The 23,176-nt window shown below is 38.0% G+C and overlaps 1 protein-coding gene across 1 annotated transcript in view; it reads right to left on the bottom strand.

The window, feature by feature from the left end:
* CNTNAP5 (contactin associated protein family member 5) overlaps positions 1-23,176 on the bottom strand; it is an 870,373-nt gene that overhangs the window by 155,525 nt on the left and 691,672 nt on the right. Inside the window, exons 14-16 of the mRNA XM_031008908.2 lie at positions 20,334-20,490; positions 3,850-3,977; positions 3,502-3,672 (exon numbers count right to left, since the gene is read on the bottom strand). Of these exons, the coding sequence (XP_030864768.2) occupies positions 3,502-3,672; positions 3,850-3,977; positions 20,334-20,490 (456 nt within the window). The remainder of the gene's footprint in view (positions 1-3,501; positions 3,673-3,849; positions 3,978-20,333; positions 20,491-23,176) is intronic.

The raw sequence follows: 23,176 nt of genomic DNA, 5'->3' as shown, positions 1-23,176 counted from the left end.
ACCCCATGTTGCATAAATAAGCATAGGAAGGGAGAAGAACTTGCTCAAGGCAGCTCACAAACCCACTTGGAAGAACAAAAGTTCGAATCCACATTGGGTTCTAGTCTAGCTTCTTTCCACTATGCCAGACTGACTCTCAAAAGCCATTTCCCTCTGATCTCCTCATCTACTCTAAAATATCAATTTCTACCTGTACAGCCATTGTGAGATAGGTATCAAAATAGTTATTGTTTTCACGGGCCCACTAAAACACATTCACTAAGACTTGCGAACATAGTGGCGTGTCTTCTTTTTCATGGAGTATGGGCTACAAAATTCAAATATCTTTGAAAGCAGGCTGGAAGGAAATGGACTGAAAATTTCATGGGAATCTACTGTTCCCTGTCCAATAATTTGGATATATCAACCTTGGAAACTGCTGCTCAGATAGTTTTAAAGGAACACTCCTTGCGGATGGGAGGGAAATCTATTCTGAGTCACTGCATCTGTTAAAAGGCCATTTCCTTTCCAAGTGCCTGGTCTGTAGAGGTTTCTTGCCATGAACCCTTTAGGGTAAAAATTCCATCTGCCTAAAATGCGTAATATGAGTGTAGCTGTAAATAAAGAATACAAGATGTTTCCATCCCACTTTGGTCTTTTCCCCTTTTAAATATTAATAATAACAAATATTTGAGAGTATAAGATATTGATCTTTTCAATGTTTTTATATAAAATCTTGTCTTGGAGAGTGTATGTTCTCCAATCTGGTGATATATTATATGCCAAGCAATTACTTCAGTGGGTTTTGATTTTTGTCAAATGTAATTCTAAAATACAGTACCACAAAGTGCAAACAAACTGGACATTGATACGTAATTAACACTAAATCATCAGTCATTACCTTGTAATAATATACGTTTGCTGCTGTTTTAATGAATCAAAAGGCCATGGGGCCTGATTTTTATTAAATTTACATTGAAGTTATTATATCCATATTATGAAATTGTTGGCATTCAACTCAACATTTTTAGAGACTGGCCATGTTAGGTATGAGGGATCTTGTTTCACACCAAAGCCACAAGAGCTTCCTCCCATTAATAGTCTCAATAGTTGGAGCAAAAGGAGGTTAAAACTACCAATTAAGAAGATCTTTTTCCTTGTATGTATTGTGCGGTAACTGCAAAAGAAACGCTTAGCTGCTTGGTAATTTGCAGGAGACTTAAACACCTCTGTCATCTCCTCCAGTCATTTTTTTTTTTTTGTCTCCTTTTCTGGAGCTCTCAAGTTTCCAATTTCTGTTGCTAAGACATGACTTATGCTTTCAAGGGTATTTCATGCAGTCACATCATTATAGTGATATGGTCAATTGCCTCAATCAAACTACAGAAAAACATTCATTTAGACACACATACATAGGGCACCTAATGACAAGTCTGAGTCTTTATGGTCATGGGAATAACAAGGGCAAGGTGGTGGGTACAGACTACCCCGTCTATAAGCAATAAAAAGTGTGCTGCATGCAGAGAACCAAAAAAATAGCAAATGTCACTAAAAATACATCTTTTTAAAAATTATTACCTACACAAGTAATTCTAAGCAATGTTAGTGATAAAACATCCCTTCACCAAACAAATCGTTTGTTGGTCTGTTTCAATAGATGCTGAAGCTACTGTTTATTTTTATTTTTTTTAACCTATTTTTTTTTTTTCTGAGACAAAGTTTCACTCTTGTTACCCAGGCTGGGGTGCAGTAGTGCAATGTTGGCTTACTGCAACCTCTGCCAGTGGGGTTCAAGCGATTCTCCTGCCTCAGCCTCCTGAGCAGCTGGGATTACAGGCACCTGCCACCACACGTGGATAATTTTTGTATTTTTAGTGGAGACGGGGTTTCACCATGTTGGGCATGCTGGTCTCGAACTCCTGACCTCAAGCAATCCTCCTGCTTAGGCCTCCCAAAGTGCTAGGATTACAGGTGTGAGCCACTGCGCCTTGACTTAAGTTCTTACTCTTAAAAATAAACAAATATATTTTGTTTGTATGACGCTACTGTTAATTTTTAACAATGTATGTATAAACTTCAAATTAGTATGTTTTATCTCTTTCCACTTAATAAATATTATATTCTGAGGGAAAGTTAATACAGAGAACTCTAGATTACCATTGTCTTCTAAAAATACAGACTCAAATCTAATTGTTTATTTTTAAGAATAAGAACTCAAGTTCTCATTTTTCATCTGTATAATTACTGTGCTAGCTTTGTTTGACTCAAATCTAATGTTGAATACATGAATGTATGGAACCACAGAGGTCTGAGACAAAATTTGCATCCTACTAGAACCCAAGCAACTTCAAATTCTTAGGAATATGATAACTTTTTACCTAATAAAATAGAAATTTATCATGAATTTTCTGTTGAAATTATTGTAGTAGAATTTTTTTGCTTGCAGAGACATGTAGAAGTTTCTAGAATCAATCCTGAAGTAAAAACATTGACAGTACTAGAATTTACAAAATTTAGTATAAAATGAAATTTTTATGAATTTTTAACAAATATATTAGGAAGTTTAAAACCTTATCTATTTGTATAGCTCTTGCTTGATATGAAACAAACTAAAATTAATAGAAAGTACTATTTTCTCAATATAAGATAAATGGACATGAGTTACACTCTCTTTTGAACATGAACATATGAAAAAACTTAAATTTTATGAAGTCACTCACATTTCGAGAAGTAGAGACTCAGAAACATAAATTTTAATGTTACTATGATCGCAACAGAGCAATATATAGGTATGCTTTTTCCCTTTTTATTAAAAATACCACTTGATGTAATTTTTTTAAATTGTATTTTGTTGGTATTGGAATATTGTTTCATTAGTATGATTATATACAAAATGTTTAATTATAGGAAATGTCACCATCTGTATTCCCATTATTTTTCTTCGCATATCATGATTATTACTGAATATAGTTTATATGTAGGATATGCAGTGCTAAAAGGTGATCCACATCCTGGCATCAAGTTTATTAGATACGCCACTGTCCATGGGGAAGTGGCAGAGAAACCATGGGAATTCCGATTGGATAGTCACACGCTCCTAGTGTGGGAAATAAGTCAGGAAATTACTTTTGGAACAAAGGCAAAGCAAAAAAGTAGACCCTAAATATGAATAGAATGCATAATAATCCTCTTTTCAGCTTTGCATGGGAAGTGTCATGAATAAAGTCCTGTAGTGTGGAAGATTAAAGTCACAGGTAAGAAATACCTTTGGAAACTGTAATAGGTGTCTATGGGAATTTTCGGAATGTCCATGTTTTGATGAGAGAATGACTGATTAAATACTGACAGCTCATAATAAATCATAAAGCCTCAGAAGGAACTAGACATTATCACTGCTAATTTTACAGATGTCCAGTGAGATTAATTTGCTGGTACAAATGCCCACTAGTGACTGGTGGCAAAAACAAGACTAAAACTTGTTTGTTGATCAGTTACATTAAATTCATAATTGAGGGCACTTACAGCTTATTTCGAGTCGAATGAAGTCTTTAATGCCAAGATTTTCTAGGAAAACTCCGGATAATGCTGTGGTTTTAAAAAAGAAGGAAATATCGGCACTGAATTCCGCATGGAAGGTAGGAAAGTGGAGGTAAGAGGCTTCTGTATAAAATGAGACGGCGTTCCAGAAGCGTCCTGCAAATGAGAAAATCCTTCAACATGGTTTATCGTTTTCAATGGGGTATGGGAAAGCACTGGACATGTGGATAATTTTCAAGACTAGGGCACACTGCAGGGAAAAGGGATAAGGGAGTAAAAACATCTTGTGCTCATGTAATGCAGAGAAAAAGCTTCTTTCGATTTTGTACTCACGGTCACCATAGCAACGCAAGGGACCAATTCTCCAAGCGGCTTCTGAGTTTGATCTGTCGGTATCAGTGATAACTATCTGAGTGACAGGCAAGTGGTCTTTGAAGGAAAGAAAGCCAGTATCATTTGTCCTGCAAAACATAAATTTAAGAAAAAGAGAGGACAAAATGTAGGTAATCTAGGGACTCTTTTCCATGACCCCTCTTTTCAGAAGTGATTTGGCCAGTTGCAGCAGGGTAGGGGCAGAGAGGGGGAAAACAGCAGGCCTTTCATCGCCTAAGTGTGTGTGAAGGGAAGGAATGTTAATTACAAAACCCATGGCTGGCTTCCAAAAACAAGTGAATTTTACATCTTCCCCACGTGTGCTTGTAGAAATGGATAGTTTACAAAGATGCTGCTTTTGGTGGCTAAGAGCAGCCCACCAGCTCAATGTGTGCTAATGTGACATTAAACCTCACCTCTCATTCCCATAAAGAGATCGGCTATCTCAGCAACTAACTTGAAACAGCCATCACAAATTCCACTCAAAAATCACTCCAAGGACTTGTTTCAGCCACCTGCCAACAGGTTTTAATCAACTTTAGATTTTTTTTTAACCACTTTTAACTCGAGGTGCTTTATAGTTACTGCTTTGTTGCTTTTCATTTTGTTCTTAAAGATCTCGGTAGTTAGTGACTCTGGCTTTGTTTTTGTTAACCATGCAAATAAAATATTGACTAATCAACTTTGGATAAAGTTTAGAAAAATAGGATAAGCCATTGGATATTTTCCCCTTTTGTTTAAGGTGGCGTTTTTGGACTCATGGTAAGGGCCACATCATTTGGCTGAGAAGGAAAAATTGGATGTAGGAAACTAGCATTGAACGTACAACGGTTTTGAGCAGAAATAAACTAGGGGATAGGTATTTTTCCCCCCAAAAAATCCTATGCTGTAGGTGTCATTATGCTCATTTACAAATGAGGAAACTGAGGCTCAGAGATATTAGATAGCTGGCCTAAAGTCACACCTCACACCACAGAAGAGACAGGGACAATGCCACATTCTTGGTACCCCCAGTATCTACCCCAGGTCTTTAAGGACATAGTTTTACAAGTATACAGCTGTGCTCTGGAATCTCAGTCCCCAGGTCCCAGCTGTGTTAGACTGGGCAAATAATTTCATTTCTGAGATCTTCAGTGTGCTCAATTTTAAAATGGAGATAATATCTACATCACAGTGACTGATGGGTTTAAAAGAGATTATGTAGTCACTTAGCATGGTGCCTGATCTACGGTAAATGCTCAAAAATGGTGGCAGTGACACTTATTTTAGTTCTAATCTTTGTTCCTGAACTACTCTGTGGCCCCAGGCAAGTCAATTTATCTTTTTATGCATCCACCTATGATTTTGTATTGGAGAGCTTATATTACACAGCACATGTAGAAAATTAAATTTTCAGATTTATTTTCCAACTCATGAAAACGGAGAAAAACATATTAATTCATCTTGATTATGAATAAGTCAAATATTCACCTGTACATATATTCCTACAGATCAAAAGGAAAGTGTAAAGAGATATACCATACAGTATCTACAATTCGAATACCCGTACTTAGAGGCCATTCAAAGGATATAGAATAAGGCTTTTGTCTCAGCTTGAAAGTACATCTATGAATGTTGCATAGACACAGGGATGAATTTCAGTCTCCACATTCCAGTATCTTTTCAGGCAGAGATTTCAAAGCAAATTCCAAACAGCCGAAGTGGAATGAAAACCAAACCCATATCCTCTCCTGAAGAAATTCTGTACTGCTATAGAATTGTATGTCTCTCCATTTCCATTTTCAAGGTGAAAATGGTAGTTTCTAAAGTCTGCCCATCAATGCCAACGACTGCCTTTCATACACATTCTGGCATCTTTTCCACAAAAGTTTGATGTTTTTGTGTCAAAGTGTTGGGATCTAAAAATAGCACTCTAAGAATAAAATTATCTTCCAAATAACAGAGGAAAGAAATCGTATTTAGTTTGATGATGCAAAGCACATTACTAAGAATACTTTTTACCTGAAAACTTAAAGTAAATTGCTCTCTAAAGCTGTTTAATGCAACAGAAACAGATACAAATTTAAATGCCTACAGGGGCCAAGCAAGTCAAAAAGCATGTGAATCCAGCTTTGTGTTAGTAATAAATGGAAATTGACACACAATCTCTTGTCAGGGGGAAAGAGAGATAAGTATAAAGTAGCTGTCCCAACTAAAACAGGCCTGTAGTACTCACTAGCAACAGGAAATTATGCTATTCTGTAATATGAGACCAAAGAGCCAGGCTAGAATCTTAATGTAAAAATTTTCAGTTTTTGAATATTGGCAGTGAATTTTAAATTTCTTTAAAAATTATAATGGGAACCCACACAAACTGGACTAATAAACTGCAGATGAAGGCTGTGTTGAGCCTATAGGCAATGGAACCATCAAGGGGAATTTGCGTATTTATTCCTGCTTTTAAGGTCATATTGGGAATATGATCGGATTTAATTAAATTTGTGAGTGACTGGTACCATTCCAGCACTTCAAAACAATGGGTAGGACAATTGGTGGTGATGGTAGTGGTGATCGTCATGGTGAGTTTTAGTCACAATAAAATGATGCAAATGATGGTCGTACCTATTGATAGGCAAGGAGTCTACAGCTGTAGATTTGCTTTCTTCATGCCAAGGGTAAGGACTCTGCAAACTTTCACTTCCTTTGGAACAATGCACAAGGCCCTTCCTAAGTACAGTTGAGAGATGATTGTGTTGTATGTAGTAAGAAAGCCTGTCGCTGGGATCAGACGACATGAGTTGAATCCATGTACCTCAACACCCTAGTTGTATAACATCAGTGAGGTCACTCTGGGGATCAGCTTTCTTATGTTTCAAATGGTTATAATAATAACAATAATTCGATATTGTTGTATTAATCAAAGGGAATAATGTATACAAAACAATGAACACACCAACTTGTACATAGTAGAAACTCAATACATACCTATGGAAATTCTCACTGAAGTTTGAAATAAAAATATGACATACAAAGAATATATAAAAGGAGACCAAGAAACGGCACCCCACACCTGGAATGCATGAGCAGGGCAGCCAGACATTCCCATTTATGGAGTCTACAAGGGCACATGGAATAGGCATATGATCCTTAAAAAATACTTTAGTATGACCTAAAAATAATAAAACACATGTGGCAAGAAAAAAAAATTAAATATTCTCAAGAGCAAGGGTATGGTACAGAATTAGTCAATGTGGTCTTCTCTAAGTTTAAATATCTGAATTTTGGTATTTCACCAAATTTAGAGTCGCAGAGTGGTGGGGGCGGGGTACCATTCAGGTTTGATGAAATATCACAGACTGCCATTCATTTTCATCAACCAATTTTGGTTAACTGCTGCTCGGTAAGCTTATTTTAGTATATAATTTGGGTGACTTAACTATTAAAAATTACAGTGGGTTTTTTCCCCTCTTTTGTGTCCTTTCCTCTTTCAGTCACTCAGAAGCAGCAAATAAAACGTTATATATATATGGTAGACAAACAGAAAATTATAGGAAGAATTCAAGAACTCAGTTCCCTTTGAAGTCCTTATGTGAATCTGAGTGGATCAACCTCAAGAGACCCCACACCCCCTTCTCCTGAGTAGGGTACATGATGTTTTTCATTTCTTATGGCTGCAAAGGAGGAATGGCCAGTAAGATGCCTGCAAGCAACTCTTCAAGTCTGCAGTGCTGCACTGATGCTTGCTGATAATTCTGTCTTAGCTTTGTTTAAGGAGCAATTATTTCTCTTTTGCTTTCTTTCTCAAGGCTTCCAGATTAAAAAAAAAAAAAAAAGACCGAGGAGTTTAGGTAACAAGAAGCTTTAAATGAGCTTAAAGGTCATTTGGCTGCCAACCAAAGCAAATGCAGGCATTGAGTGGTCAAATATACAGTCTACCCCAGGATAATATCCATCTCCCTGTGCTCCACACAGGGGTGGGTGGGGGGCACTTGACCACATCTGCAATCTTGTTTTTATTTCCTAACATAAGAAACAAGGGGTGAAGGCAAATTAAGTATGTATTTAAAATGTTCAGAAACTATTTTTTTTCTATAAATGCTCCAGAAATCTGAAACCATAGGACTTTTCACAAACAGATACAAGAAAACAAAAGCAGGTCTTGGCATATGAATCAGCCAAGGTTTACTCAATGTCACTTTACTGTTAAGAAATTAAAATGACTCTTAAGACGTTAGAGATGTAAAACTGATTTAAAAAATACCACAGATGAAGATTTTGGGAGTCATAATTTGTAGAACATTCCCTCAATACAAAGAAAGAAACAATTAGTGGTGCCATTATATATATATAATGTGTATATATATATAATTTATATATATAATGTGTGTATATATATAATTTATATATACATAATGAATATATATAATGAATATATATAATGTATATATATTTTTCTAGAAATATATTTATACATTTCTAGATTGCCTTTGGTCTTATTCAGGAAACAAGTAGATTGAAAGTCAAAACTATTAGACTATACACCATACTTGTGATTCAACATCACTTAGATCTTGATGATTCCAAAATATATATCTCTCTTTCTCTGGAACACACCAACTGTTTGTCTTCTCCAACTCTTCAAATTTCTCAAGACTCAACTCCAGTTTCCTCTCAAAAATGTTCCCAAATGTTCTGTATTCTCTTTTCCCTCTCTATTCTAATTTTAATTTCTTGCATAAAATATTTTGTGACATTGATTTATATATTGACTTGTGTATGTGTGTGTAATTCTTGTTTTCCCTGTTGGAAAATGAGTAAATGTTTTGTAGAGAATAAGCTCGACATTAAACAGCAATCTAGCAAAGGTATCTGCAAAGTCAGACCATCGAACCCACTGTGATTTGCTTTCTCTTGGCTTCAGCAATCCTCCCCTTGTCCATGGCTAGTATTTTATCCTGAATCTCATCTTCTGATTTCTCAGGGCACTTTCTCCTTCAATTAAGCTCTCTCTTTATGTTGTACCTTCAACTTCTCCCACTCTTTGTGCTTGCATGCTGTAGTCATCCTCAACCCTATCTCTCAATCTAGTTACTTCCCTTCTTTTCTCTTCAGAGCCAAATTTTCTTCAGATAATTGCCTGCATTCTCTCATCTCATCTTCCTCTGCACCCTTTTCCTCCTCAACCTACGACAATTGGCCTTTTTCCCTTTCAGTCCACTGAGACTTCTCTTATTAAATTGCTAGTTTCCATGGAACATGTCGGCCCCTAATGTCCTTCACTTTGTTACACCATTTTACATTTTACTTTTGCCTTCTTTGCTGCCACACACACACACACACATGTTCCTTCATGAATATATATTTATTGGACTGTCTACTAAATCCTTCCCTTGGATGTCATCAGGCACCTTAAACTAAGATGTTCAACCTCCTTCACTAGTCATTTTCTCAGGGGTCAGCTTTCCCACCTGTCTGTCACTCAACTCTGTGAATGACTTGCCCTGTACACTCAGTTGCTGAGATCATAAGCATAAGAGTCTTCATTTCTTTCTTACTTCCTCCCTCACTCTTAATTAACAATTTCCACCAATTTCACCTTCTTCATATCTCTCCGTTCAACTGCTTTATCCTCATGCTCCCGGACTCAGTTTTATTTTGAGATCTCATGGTTCTGCCTAGGCTTTGGGGCTGGTGACATAAACTGGATCCCTGCTTCTAATCTATCCACTCTCTTAATTCCTATCATTCTTCTTATTATTCCAAGAAACATGTTTACATAATATGTACCATGATTCATACTTTATTGCTTAAAACCTTTTAAGAGGTCTCTACCTCTCACAGGCAAAGTCCCAATACCAAAATATTTATAACATGGACAATAAAATTCTATTTTAAATCACTGTTGCCTTTTCCAGAGATAAACTATTTTTTAAAAAATAAGATCCCTAAATTAGAGGCACTGCTAGAGTTTGAGGTTGCTGCTTTATTATGTACTGGTGGTTTGGGGACTCAGATGAGCAACTCATATCCGTGGATGCTTTCCCTGGCCATGGGAGCATTGAAGTAGAGTTTCACTCATGAGCTCACTTAATCCTGAGAATAACACTAGGAAAATATTGTAACAATTTCCTGCATTGTACAGGAGCAATAACTGAGATTCAGGAAGGTGATGAAACTTCTCAAGGTTTATCATTTGCAAATGGAAAGGCCAGGATTTGGACACAGATTTAGATGCCAAAGCATTTGCCTATAACCACCAATGTCTCCTGTGCTCCAACACAGGTCTCCCACCTGCCGACAGCAGCTCTCTCAAGAGTGGAAGCTGGTGTTTCTCACATTAGTCTGTGCCGCCTCTGGACTGTTCTGGAATCAGAGCGCCAGGCCCTGAGTCCTCACACTGTTCTCCTTAGGTCTCAGGGTGACCATCCCCATTCTGTGCACACAGGCTTTCTCCACATAAGACACAGCTCAATTGACTAGGTTTTAGTTTACTAATTTGCAATCATTTTCCAGCCCTGCATTCCCTGAGATTACACATGGATCACCTTGACAGGATTTCTGGGAGTCCATGAGCTCTTCTGTTCCACATTCACAAGGAATCTCTTGGTTTATTTACACACAGGGCAGATCCATCAGTTACATGGTGAAGTTTAAGAATAAACTTTCAGACAGCAGCCCTATTTTGGGGAGAAGGAACCTCAGTGCTATTTCCTTACTCCACTTGAAGTTTGGTGGTTGAATGAACTTTCTGCTGGTGTGCTATTACTTCTGTTATGTTTTTGTTCATTGCATACATGCATTTATACTTTTATTTCTTTTCCCTTTAGTTTTCTTTTTATTTCCAACTTTTAATTTCAGGGGTACATGTGCAAGATGTGCAAGTTTATTACATATGTAAACATGTGCCATGGTGGTTTGCTGCACAGATCATCCCATCACTTAGTTATTAAGCCCAGCATCCAGTAGCTATTCTTCCTGATGCTCTCCCTCCTCCCACTCCCAACCCTCCTACAGGCCCCAGTGTGTGTTGTTCCCCACCCCCATGTGTTCATGTGTTCTCATCAGTCGGCTGCCACTTATAAGTGAGAAGATGCAGTATTTGGTTTCCTCCTCCTGTGTTAATTTACTGAGAATAAAGGCTTTCAGCTCCATCCATGTCCCTGCAAAGCACATGATCTCATTCATTTTTATGACTGCATAGTATTTCATGGTATATATGTACCACATTTTCTTTATCCAGTCTATCATTGATGGGCACTTAGGTGGATTTCATGCCTTTGCTATAGAGAATAGTGCTGCAATGAACAGACATGTGCATGTATCTTTATCATAGAATGGTTTCTATTCGTTTGGGTATATGCCCAGTAATGGAATTGCTCAGTCAAATGATAGTTCTGTCTAAGTCTTTGAGGAATCGCCACACTGTGTTCAAAAATGATTGAACTAATTTACACTCCCACCAACAGTGTAAATGTGTTCCTATTTCTCCACAACCTCTCTAGCATCTGTTGTTTTCATGGCTTTTTAATAGCCATTCTGACTGGTATAAGATGGTATCTCATTGTGGTTTTGATTTGCAATACATGCATACAGACTTTTCTTAGACATCCATTTAACTTCTATAAATCAATGTTGCCTTTTATAGCTTATTTAAGATCGGATGAAAATGGAGAAAATAATAATAAAAAGATGGTTGATAAATCTTTGAGCTCTGACTCCATGCCACGTCTGCTGGGTGCACAAATTATTGCTAACTCAGCCAATATTTCCCAGAGATAGATATTCCCCCACTTTTAAAAAATAAATTAGAAACCAGAAGCTCAGAGAGGCTAAATGACTTAGGCTTTCTAGTTAATAAATGACAAATCCACAATTTGTTCTTTCCATTACATAATAAAATATTACTGAGAGATTCATTACATTTTACATCCAGAAAATGACAATGATACCAGCAAAAATAGCTACAATTGGGTGTATTCTAAGTGTTATTACATGAATTAGCTCATGACACTTTCACAAAATACCTATAAGACAGATGTGCAAAGGAGATGGAATTATTTCTCCTTCTGCTACATGATGAAGGCACTACACTTTTAAAAAATGCAGACATTGGGATTTATTTGTAGTTCACAGAGAGCATTGCCATGGACCACGGAAGCAGCCCCAGGCAGAGTAGAAATGACAAAGACAGAGAGAATGAAAGGAACACGAAAACAGCATCACCAGCTTCCCATTCTGTCAGAGCTGTCCCCTTCAGACATACTTGGCTAAGAGTTCCAGTAAATTCTGATCAAGAAGAAGTTGTAAGGAATGTCTCCTTGTGTATCTGTGTTCTGACTGGTGAGTTCTGAATATCCCTGTGGTAAAGTCACCTCCTCAGGGAGAGGATCATTTCATGTAAATGCAAAATCATAATCTCTATAATGACTTTGAGTTTTATTTCTGATACAATTTTGCAATTGCTCAAATAATGAGACTTTACAGACAATTTAGTGATAGTATATTTGTAAGGCTTGACAGATAACTGATGTAATAGAAACCTCAGCGTATGTTTTGTTTTCCACAAGATTAAAAAAAAAAAAAGTATTTCATAGCTATGTTTTGTTTTCCAGAACTCATGGATGATAAGCTGTTCATATTAGATATTTTTCCCTAAAAGGTGGATAGGATGGTGGCATCATTAAATAAAAAGAAAGAAAAAAAAAACCTGCTTTAATGCTACACCAGGCAAACTATCAGCTATTTACCTCATTTAGAATTCTACAAAGTAATGATGCGATATTTTGGTTTTGAATTTTCAACCTGTTATTACAAGTTCTTTTTTTCTATTTTCATATTTTTTTCTTTATCTCTTAATTGGGCAATGCCTTTTTATTCTTTCCACTGAAGTACATCACAAAACATTCTGCCTAAAAAAAAATGTAGGCTGGGCACAATGGTTCACGCCTGTAATCCCATAACTTTGAGAGTTCGACGCGTGAGGATTGCTTGAGGTCAGGAGTTTGAGGCTGCAGTGAGCCAAGATCACACCACTGCACTCTAGCCTGGGTGACAGAGTGAGATTCTGCCTTAAAAAAATAAAAATAAAAAAAATTGAAACCCAGTCATGGGAACATTAGCATAAGGAAGCCAGTATCAAGTTACTCCAGAATGTATACTTTAAGAGTATATTCAATGACTAAAACAGCAGAAAATAACTAGAAAGTGGAGCGCATGTTTGGCCAGGAAGTGTGGATGAGGAGAGAGAAAATGTCCCATCTCTTCATTCGTGCATCCTCTCATTCAGCAGTTAATGCGTGGAGGACCCACAACATGCCAAGCACACTCCTCTCCAACACAAGAGGCTGGCCCTGATTAGTTTGCAAGATGTGTCTGGGAATTCAGGGACTGAGTGAGCAAAAACCCACATAAACCCTTCCTAATTCCTGTCTGCCTAGAGAACAAGCACTTTCAAAACTCAATAAGCAGTAGAGTAGCTCATAAACAGATTAATGAATAATAAAATTCAACCAATAGAGATTACCTAATTTATTATTATTTTTAAATAAGGGATGGAACATTAGTGTGCCCTGAGGTGAACTTTTTATTTCTCTCAGAATTCAGGATTGGGGCCCCTTCTCAAGATACTATGTGGTCTAAGGCGCCCTTAATGCACGGAGCCTGGGAATCTCAGAGGTGAAGGTTTTGAGGAAACCGAAAGAGTTCTGAAAGATCAAATAATGACCCAGGTGAGGAAACAGCAAAATTCGACACCACTAGGAGGTATCCAGCATCATCTCATTCAGCATCTCATGGGAAGGGAATGCAGGGCCCTTGGGAAGGGCAATGTCCTGGGGCCTGGATTAGACATGCATTCACCAAAACAAAAGCTTATTTTGAAGGCAAATGTATACAAAGATAACTTTTGGAACAGGAAGTTCACCTGTAACTACTTTTTAAAAATTAATCATTTAATTGAACAACAAAAATTGTATATATTTATAGGGTATAACGTGATGTGTTGACATATGTATAAATTGTGTAATGGCTAAATAAAGCTACTTGACATATCTATCCCCTCACATGGAAACAATCTCAGTGTCCATCAGTGAATAAATGAATAACGAAAATGTGTATATAACCAATGAACTACTGTTCAAGCTTGGCAAATTAAGAAAACCCTGCCCTTTTCAATAGCATGAATAAACCTGGAATATGTGATGGTAAATGAAATAATCCCGGCATAGAAAGACAAATAACTACTCTTGATAGCCAGAAGAAAATCAATCTGTAGCAAAAGGCATGTAGGTTAAAATTTGGTAAGCATTTATTGTGAGATTGTGAAACAGGAGTAATGGCTAACAAGGAAGTAAATTTCAACTAATTCTATCATGGCTATGGCCTGACCTATCTAAAAATACATTGGTAAAAATCTATCTAACAGATATCATTCATCCATCATTCATTCATGAATTTAGCAACATTTATTAAATAATTTATCTGTAACAGAAAAGTAGAACCAAAGAGTAAATAGTAGCTTAAAGCTCCAGGATTCCATGTGCTAAAAAGATAACATCCCATAAAAATATTCTATTCTTTATGGAAAAGAATAAAATATTTTCTTTTTTGGATTATCAGATGACCGGAATTTACACCTTACATCATTTTCTCTTCCTATTTTTGCCGTATCACTTTATACAAGGGTACACTAAGGGCAAGAGGCAAAGAACAGAGTTACTAAAAATCAAATAAAAACTTCTGTACTTTCTTCTAAAATAAATAAAAGAATGTTCTACTGCTAAGTAAAAGAGCTTCACTTTAGGGCAACCCGGTTGTTTGGATGAGAAGACTCTTCATTTGGGCCATGGGTCATCATCATGAGGGACATTGTGTATTCTCTCTGCCTTCTCCAACATGCTGCTCCACCAGCCTTTGACCCCTCTTGCTGGATGACTGTTTTTCCACCTTCCACACAGCCCAACACTCTCCTGTGCTGTCTCCAGGGTCTGCAACCCAGAGCTGTCACCAGAGTTCCCTTTCTTAATCTCAACAAGCCAGCACTCTAAAGTAGCTGGTTCAGAAACCATCTAGTTGGGAGGACTCCTAGAGATTGAATGATTATGTTGAGAGATGTTCCTTTGCAAACAGTCATTAATCAGTAAAATGATTATTCTTTATATGTTCCTTCATTTATTCCTTTTTCATTACAATTTAGTGATTTGGCTGAGATAGAAAAACCCCTAGGAAATCAGCTAATTCCAACGGGTAGTTAAAGCTTTCCTCTTACTCTAAGAAGGAAATGTGCTTTTGAGGTTCACTGAATGACTTTTTTTTCTCTCCCCACCCACCTCAACCTTGTGAGCTGTGTCACTTTCACTCAGCCCTACAACATGCACTCATTATCTTCATTGACTTGGGTCTTATTGAAATGTATGTTATTCAGTTACAGTGGCTTATTAAAATAGAACAAGACGGCCATGGTTGAATGCACCTATAGTCCCAATGCTTTGGGAGGCTGAGATGGGAGGATTGCTTGAACCCAGGAGTTCAAGAACAGCCTGGGCAACAAAGTGAGAAGCGTACTCAAAAAAATAATAAAACAAAACAAAAAATTATCAATCACCAGAGGCTTAGAAGATGCCCCAGTTTCCGTAAGCACCCTGGCTTAGCAAAAAGAAACATGCATGCTGCGGTGATGTGATTTGAGAGATTGTGGGAGAGTTCTCTCTAGTATCCTTACTGACTGGCTATTATTCAAAACTCCAACATTAGCAGCTCCTTTGACATAATCATTAAGGGCATCCTTAGATTCAGCTAAAATGCCTACTCTGCCCCTTAGTCAAGCGACCTTAACCGAACCATTTATCGTCTCTGAGCCTCAGTTTCTTTTTTCTGGGGAAAAGAAATAATAAAACCAACCTCAAGAGTTATTGAGATGTTAATATGAGGTACAGTATATAAAATATTAAGAACAATTCAGGATACGATAGGTAACATTTAAGTGACAATACTATCTAGGAGTTGTAACATATTCAACCGCTATCCACTGGGTGCTATACAAGGCCAAGTCAGTTTTCTGATTAATTTCACAAGATCAAACACTTGAGGGAATTTTACAAGGCAAGAATATCCAAAGTTTCTCTGAGGCACACAGAGCACCACTGATATAAAAAGAGGTGTGGTGGTCTTAAACAAAAATTTGAAACGTGTGGAAAGTCAGTTGTCAAGAAATAAGTTGCATGTATGTTGAACTTGATTAACTATTTCACAAGTGTGTTAGCTTTTGTATTTTTCCTTTCTGCAGTAAATAGTAGAGTTTGATAGATAAATAATAAATGCATTTTCACAAAGATGTGCCTGGTGTCATGTGTGAATACTTATCGTATGCCCATAATCCTTGTACAGACAAAGCTAGCTCACTGTTGTTTCCATACAAGGAGCTTCATAACCTGGATTTGACCTTCCTCCTTTCCTTTATCTTCTGTACATTTCTCAAATGACGACTGTGCAACAACCACACCAATATATTTGTGGTTTAAGAGGCTGGTGATTTTTATACTATTTTAAATTTCCCACTGCACACAGATGTTCCCCCTACCACCACCCGCTACTTGTAGTACACCAGTTTGTTTATTTATTTAACTAGCTGCTTCTGCTCCTTCAAAACGTAACTGCTGCTTCTCTTCACAATCTAAATTTTCCAGCTCATTTCTACCCAGGTTCAGGCACATCTGTGCTTATTTCTCTCGCCAAATTTTTTAAACCCATGTATTTCTATTAGGTTGGTGCAAAACTCATGGCAGTTTTTGCCACTACTTTTTTTTTTTTTTTTTTTTTTTTTTGAGATGGAGTCTCAGTCTGTCACTAGGCTGGAGTGCAGTGGCGCGATCTCGGCTCACTGCAACCTCCACCTCCTGGGTTCAAGTGATTCTCCTGCCTCAGCCTCCTGAGTAGCTGAAACTACAGGCACGCACCACCATGCCCAGCTAATTTTTGTATTTTTAGTAGAGATGGGGTTTCACCGTGTTGGCCAGGTTGGTCTCGAGCTCCTGACCTCGTGATCTGCCCACCTCGGCCTCCCAAAGTGCTGGGATTACAGGTGTGAGCCACTATGTCCGGCCTTGCCACTACTTTTAAATGGCAAAAACCACCATTACTTTTGTACCCATCTAATAACTAAATAGCATTTTCTTTCCAGTGTTCTGAGGGTTCCTCAAGGGCAGATACCATAACGCCCCTGACTTTCTCTGCACAGCAGACTGTCTGGCACAGAGTAGGCACTAAGTAAGTAAGTGATAAATCAATAAATATCTGATAAAGTAATACATATAGATGCTTCTATAATAAAGTATTTATAAAAATCCTTTATCACAAGCTCTGACTTGCACTAAGACAATGAATGAAGCTCAGAAGTGTTGAATCAGAATCTCAGTCTCTACTCCCTCTTGAGAATGACAGAAGAAACTTTCTGATCTGTTCTCACCTACACTTTGCCCCAAGATGGTCAACGTGCTACTATGGGACATCCAGGAGTGAGTCAGGCATCCTTAAGAGGGGAAGTTCAGTCGTTTTCTCTTGACCTTTGATAGGCTGATTGTTGAACAGGACCTTATCTAATAATAAATTCTGGTGCCCTGAGCGAGGTCTCTTGCCACAGAAAGTGGCACTGGATGGAAAATTGTTCCTGGCTCTAAAGGAAATGGAAAGGGTCATGGAATATGTAATAACTTCTGGAGTGATCAAGGTGAGAGAAGACATTATGAAGAATCCCTCTGGGCTCACTCTAGATGATGAAGTGAAATTATCAGATGAGGGGTTCAGAGTGAAACATTGAGCAAGTCAAAGGAGGGAGAGGCTGGGAGCGGAATGGAAGAGATCAGTGGAAAGTTTTAGGAAAGGAGACACAGAGCACTTCAGCCCAATTAAGGGATATAAGGCCACGCTTTTCCCTGCCCCTCAGTGTGCACTAATTTAAGCCTGGGTCAGTTGTTCCCAAGTAAGAGGAGGCACTGAGGTAGTGTTCAGTAGGCAAATGTCCTATAAAGAAAGGGGTAAAGGAAAAGAAACAGTGAGCAAAGATCAAGAAGGCAGCTAAGAAAGAATTCAGAGTCTGCCGGGAGCGTTGGCTCACGCCTGTAATCCCAGCACTTTGGGAGGTCGAGGCAAGAGAATCATGAGGTCAGGAGCTTGAGACCAGCCTGACCAATATGGAGCAACCCTGTCTGTACTAAACCTTAGCTAGGCGTGGTGGTGTGCCCTGTAATACCAGCTACTAAGGAGCCTGAGGAAGGAGAATCACTTGAACCTGGGAAGCAGAGGTTGCAGTGAGCAGAGATTGCATCACTGCACCCCAGCCTGGGCGACAGAGCAAGACTCTGTCTAAGAAAGAAAGAAAGAAAGAGAGAGAGAGAGAGAGAGAGAGAGAGAGAGAGAGAGAGAGGAAGGAAGGAAAGAAGGAAGGAAGGAAGAGAGGGAAGGAGGGAGAGAGGGAAGGAGGAGGGAGGGGAGGGGAGGGGAGGGGTCAGAGTCAAGAGTAACTAGAGGGAAGCACTTCTACTTATTCTAGCTCCTATATCTGTTTCTTTGACTATACACATAGTGTCTAATATGCACTGTGAGAGTAAACTTATAAATCAAAGGAATGAGTGAATCCAAGCGATTGGGAGCAGATGTTTGAATATGTTTTACGGCTGCACTATCCGTAACCATCTAACCATCTAACCGAACCATCTAACCGAACCATCTAACACTTCAACACACCTCCCAAGCTCATAGGTGCCATCTTGTGATAATTCTCTTCTTTAAAGATTGTCTAAATTAATCTGTTCAACTAATTACCACTGAATGTCTTCTGTAGGTCTTGAGAGGTATAATGTTTAAAGAGACATGGCCTCCACCCAGGATACAAATCATAGTTGGTTTGTAGGCATCCACAATAATGAGATAGAATTCGCTGCAGGATAAAGTGGGGGCTCACAGAATGCAGAAGCCCATTCTACCTGTGGTTAACTATATCTGATTTTACCCACATGAAGAGGCAAAATTCATTACCCTATAACTTCGGCCAGCTTGAGTTTAGGAGAAGGCACTCGGGTAACCTGCCCTGGTGCCCAAGCAGCCCTAGGGTGTTCTGAAGTGATAATACACATCTCCTAGGACCCAATGAAGACAGATGCCTGGTCCTTTCCTTGCTGAACTGAGATTTTGACTTAACTTTATATTTTATGTGAAATAGTCCTTGCTGTTAACAGTTTGAGGAGTGAGTAAAAACACTAAAGGGAAATTTGGGGATTGAGACTAGTTTAACATAAGAATTTTTAATTAAAATTAAGTAGCATTTGATGAAGTAAGCAAAATTGCTAAGCCAAAACCAAAGAATGCTTTAAATTCAGTCAAAACAAAAGTATATTTGGAAATGATCTGTACATATTTTCATAATCAATACAGTAAAAAACTAGCAGTTCACCTGGAGGATAAAAGAAGAGTAAATGTAATGGGCATGGAAGCTTCAAACTAAATTGATTTTACAGAAGTAAGTTGGTGTAGGAGACTAAGAAACTCTGGCTGCAGAAATGGCTGATTTCTGATTCTGTATCTATCACTTGACAGACATGTTTGACACTGGGAAAATTATTTAACATCTCTGCAATAGATACTACTCAACATTAAGAAGCAAAAGTAAGATAATTATGTGAAATTTAATAGATGCTTAATAAATATACATTTCCTTTGCTATGTGTTTATTGGTAGCAAAAGGGAAGGTTGGTGACTGAAACATCAATGGGAGCATGAAGAAACAGCCTATATAACCCCACATCCCTATCTCTCTCACTCTCTCCCCCCAAAACATATAGTCCACATATCATAAATACCCTGACTCAATCGCAAAGCTCAATATTGCATGCCATTCCTTGTTTGAAATGGGAAGTTCTGAATATAAGAAGCTGATGGGGGCCAAGTGCGGTGGCTCATGCCTGTGATCCCAGCACTTTGGGAAGCTGAGGCAGGTGGATCACGAGGCCAAGATATCAAGACCATCCTGGCCAACATGGTGAAACTCTTGTCTCAACTAAAAATACAGAAAAAAAAAAAAAAAAACAGAGCTAGGAGTGGTGGCACATGCTTTTGCTCCCAGCTACTCAGGAGGCTGAGGCAGGAAAATTGCTTGAACCTGGCAGGCGGAGGTTGCAGTGAGCCAAGATCGCGACACTGTACTCCAGCCTGGTGACAGAGTGAGACTCTGTCTCAAAAAAAAAAAAAAGAAGAAGAAGCTGATGGTATGACCACATGCTTATATGTACCAAACATAAGTTATCATACTGAAAACACTAGAATTTACCATTTTTAAAGTTAAAAAACAAAAGTCACTATCGGGGGAGCTCCAGTTTGTATTGAATTTCTCATCCATGTCCTTCTGTCTTGGGGAATTTTATGCATCAATTAATGTGCTTTCTCTATAATTGCAGAAAGATGGAGATTCTCATTACCATTCATCCTTGTCAGCGTCGCAATTGCAAAAGTGCTGAATGTCCAGGCAGCTCTCGTCTAGGCCACACTCACACTGCTGGACCCCAGGAGGGGAACCTCCCCAGTAAGGGTGCCTTTCATTGGACCGCCCAATCCACCAGGTAAATGGTGTTCCATCTGGAAGACAAGATATTCCACCAGTCACGGTAGGGCAAGCCTGAAGTAACACAGGGGATGGCACAGAAACTGAGCTGAAAATATCTTGGAGAATAGATGTATATAGATAATCTCCTTCCCTTCCTGTCTTCTTCCCTCCCTCACATCCCCCCTTCCCTTTGCTTGCTTTCTTCATTTCTTTGTTTCATTATCTCATTTTTTTGTTCCTTCTTTTTCCGTCTCTGTCTCTCTTTCTCACTTTTTCTATATATTTAAGTTTGTATTTCTACATCTATATGTGCCCATATATGTACACATATAAACAACATTTTCATCAAAATGTTTATATAGTCAAATATTGATGAATGGCAATGCTGAGAGGCAGTGTCATAAACTTGAATTCTTACCAGATCAGGCATGATTGAGTAAGTTAGGTCAGAATTTAGACCAAAATATTTTAATATATGAATTTTTAAAAATAATAACTTTCTTTTAAAACTACCAAAGAGAAAATGAGAGCACTAGGGCCAAGATTAGCCTGACCTCTGTCCTCAGTTCTGGGTAGACAATGAGGAAGTTAAAGACTCAGGTGAAGAAGAGGTTGGCTGTGTAAGAGGGCTGGTTCTGATGGCCTCCCATTGATTTCTCTCAGGATAATAGTAGCCCCGCAGTTGCCATATCCTCTGATTTTGTTTTTCTAAAAAGACGTCATTAGTTCTAAGCTCAAAGATTTGGGGGAAAAAAAAATAAAAGCACTGTTAAAGCTGATAATATGTGGACCAAACAAACCCTTGTGAAGGTTATATTTAACCCACATAAAGGTGGTATGCAACCTGTGATTTCCAGTCTTTATAGCTAACTGGAAACCATTTTTGAGTCTTGTCCTTCTCAATTTTTTTCTTTACAAAATGTAGTTTAGTGAAATCTGTTGGATTTTTTATGATTGAGAATATTTCAGTAGCTTAGAATTATCATTCTTAAAGTGATACTGCATCCAAAACAAGACAGACAGATGAAAGTGTTATACATCATTAGGCTGAAGGATGTGAGGCCTTGGCTCCCTTTGGTAATTGTCTTATTTGTGATTGATATACAACAGGTGCTTAACATGTGCTTATTTAAAAAATGAAAGAAATATTTATTAAGGGCCACTTTATATCATTTGCAATTTTACAGTGAATAATAGCAATTGTCTGAGGATGTTACAAGGTTGAAATTTTGCCTAATCAAGATTCTAGTTTACATGCATATTCTTATGTACAAACATAAAAATCACAATTAATCTCTATATACAAAGAGCAACAACTTTCTCTTACTTGCCTCCAGGCTATCATCCCCATGAAAGCCACTGAGGTAAGTAGGAAGAGACCAGGCAACCTAAAGCTTTCATTAATCTGAAGGTCATGAGAAAAACATACAGAAGGTACTTTGAAAAGCAGCAGCATTTTAGGGGTGCTGATTCATGAAGCAGAGGGCCTGGAGGACTACAGTCATCCCAACATGGCACTCCACACTCTGCCTAAAGTAAGTTCAATTCCTATGTTATCTTTAAAGCTAGAGTTTCAATTGGAGATGTCTGTTAACCAGTGTGTTCTTTTAAAGAATAGTTATAAACAATATGAATTCATTTTCTTTAGTTTCAAATAACTGTAAATCACTGTAAAATACTACACATGAATTGCTTTCTTCTTAAATCCCTGCTCGGGTGAGCCAAGCATACCGGGCCTAGAGGACTGGCAGGCTTATTTGGAGCATGGAGCACATTCAGGAATGGAGTAAGCTTAGGTGGGTCATCACAGCATGAGTCCAGCCAGCATGAGGGTGAAGCATTTTGTATTTGAATACATTTGTCAGTGTTGTCCTTGGGCCCAAGAATGGAAAGAAATCTCTAAAACTCTCCCTCCTTTCAACAGCCCAGGCCTCTACTCTCAGACTCTAGAATCCAGACTACACAGTCAAATCCAATGAGCAAGAGATACTTTGTTTATGAACTACCCAAAAGACTATAAGCACATTAATTGCATTGTTACTAATGGTATAAGCTCTGAAGAGCCAATTTGTGTGCAACTTCCGGTGGATGTGTTGCTTCTAGTAGATTTACCAATTCTTATTTGGTGTTTTTACTCCCTAGAAGTTCCATTAGCAGTCCAACTCTTAATTCTGTTTTGAATCCATCAACATCTTGCACCACTTTGGCCTCTTAGTGCCTCCCTCCTAATGTCTGGCTTAAAGGTTGAGAAGTTTAAAAGTTGAAACATGTTTTAACCAAATGATTCTCAACAAGCAAGAAGAAAAAGAGAGAGAACAAAAAATTATGTATCTATATATGAAAACTGGAGGATTATTGCTAAATTTTCCCTTTAGATGTCCCATCTTTGTGTCTTGGTCCCTGTGCAGTACTGGAGAGATTATAGCAAATGAAGATACTGAGGATCAAACAGGGGTTTGACTTGCCTCAAGTCTTGATGCTAACCATGTAGTCAGGAAGAAAAAACACAACCTAGGCTGTAAATTTTGGCCATTGCAGAAATTGAACTTTTTCTTTCCTGACAGGAGTTTCTTTCAAAAGTGAAGGAACAAAGCATGATTGCAAATATTTTATTTACAAACTATGAATTCATTCAACAAATATTTACTAAGGATTCATACTATTTCAGACAAGTTTCTAGGCACTTGGAATAAATCACGTAAGAAAACATACCAAAAT

The sequence above is a fragment of the Gorilla gorilla genome, chromosome 11 (genome assembly GCF_029281585.2).
Source record: "Gorilla gorilla gorilla isolate KB3781 chromosome 11, NHGRI_mGorGor1-v2.1_pri, whole genome shotgun sequence".
NCBI lineage: Eukaryota > Metazoa > Chordata > Mammalia > Primates > Hominidae > Gorilla > Gorilla gorilla.
Note: the sequence above shows the minus strand (reverse complement) of the source record. Positions and strands in the feature narration are given on the sequence as shown.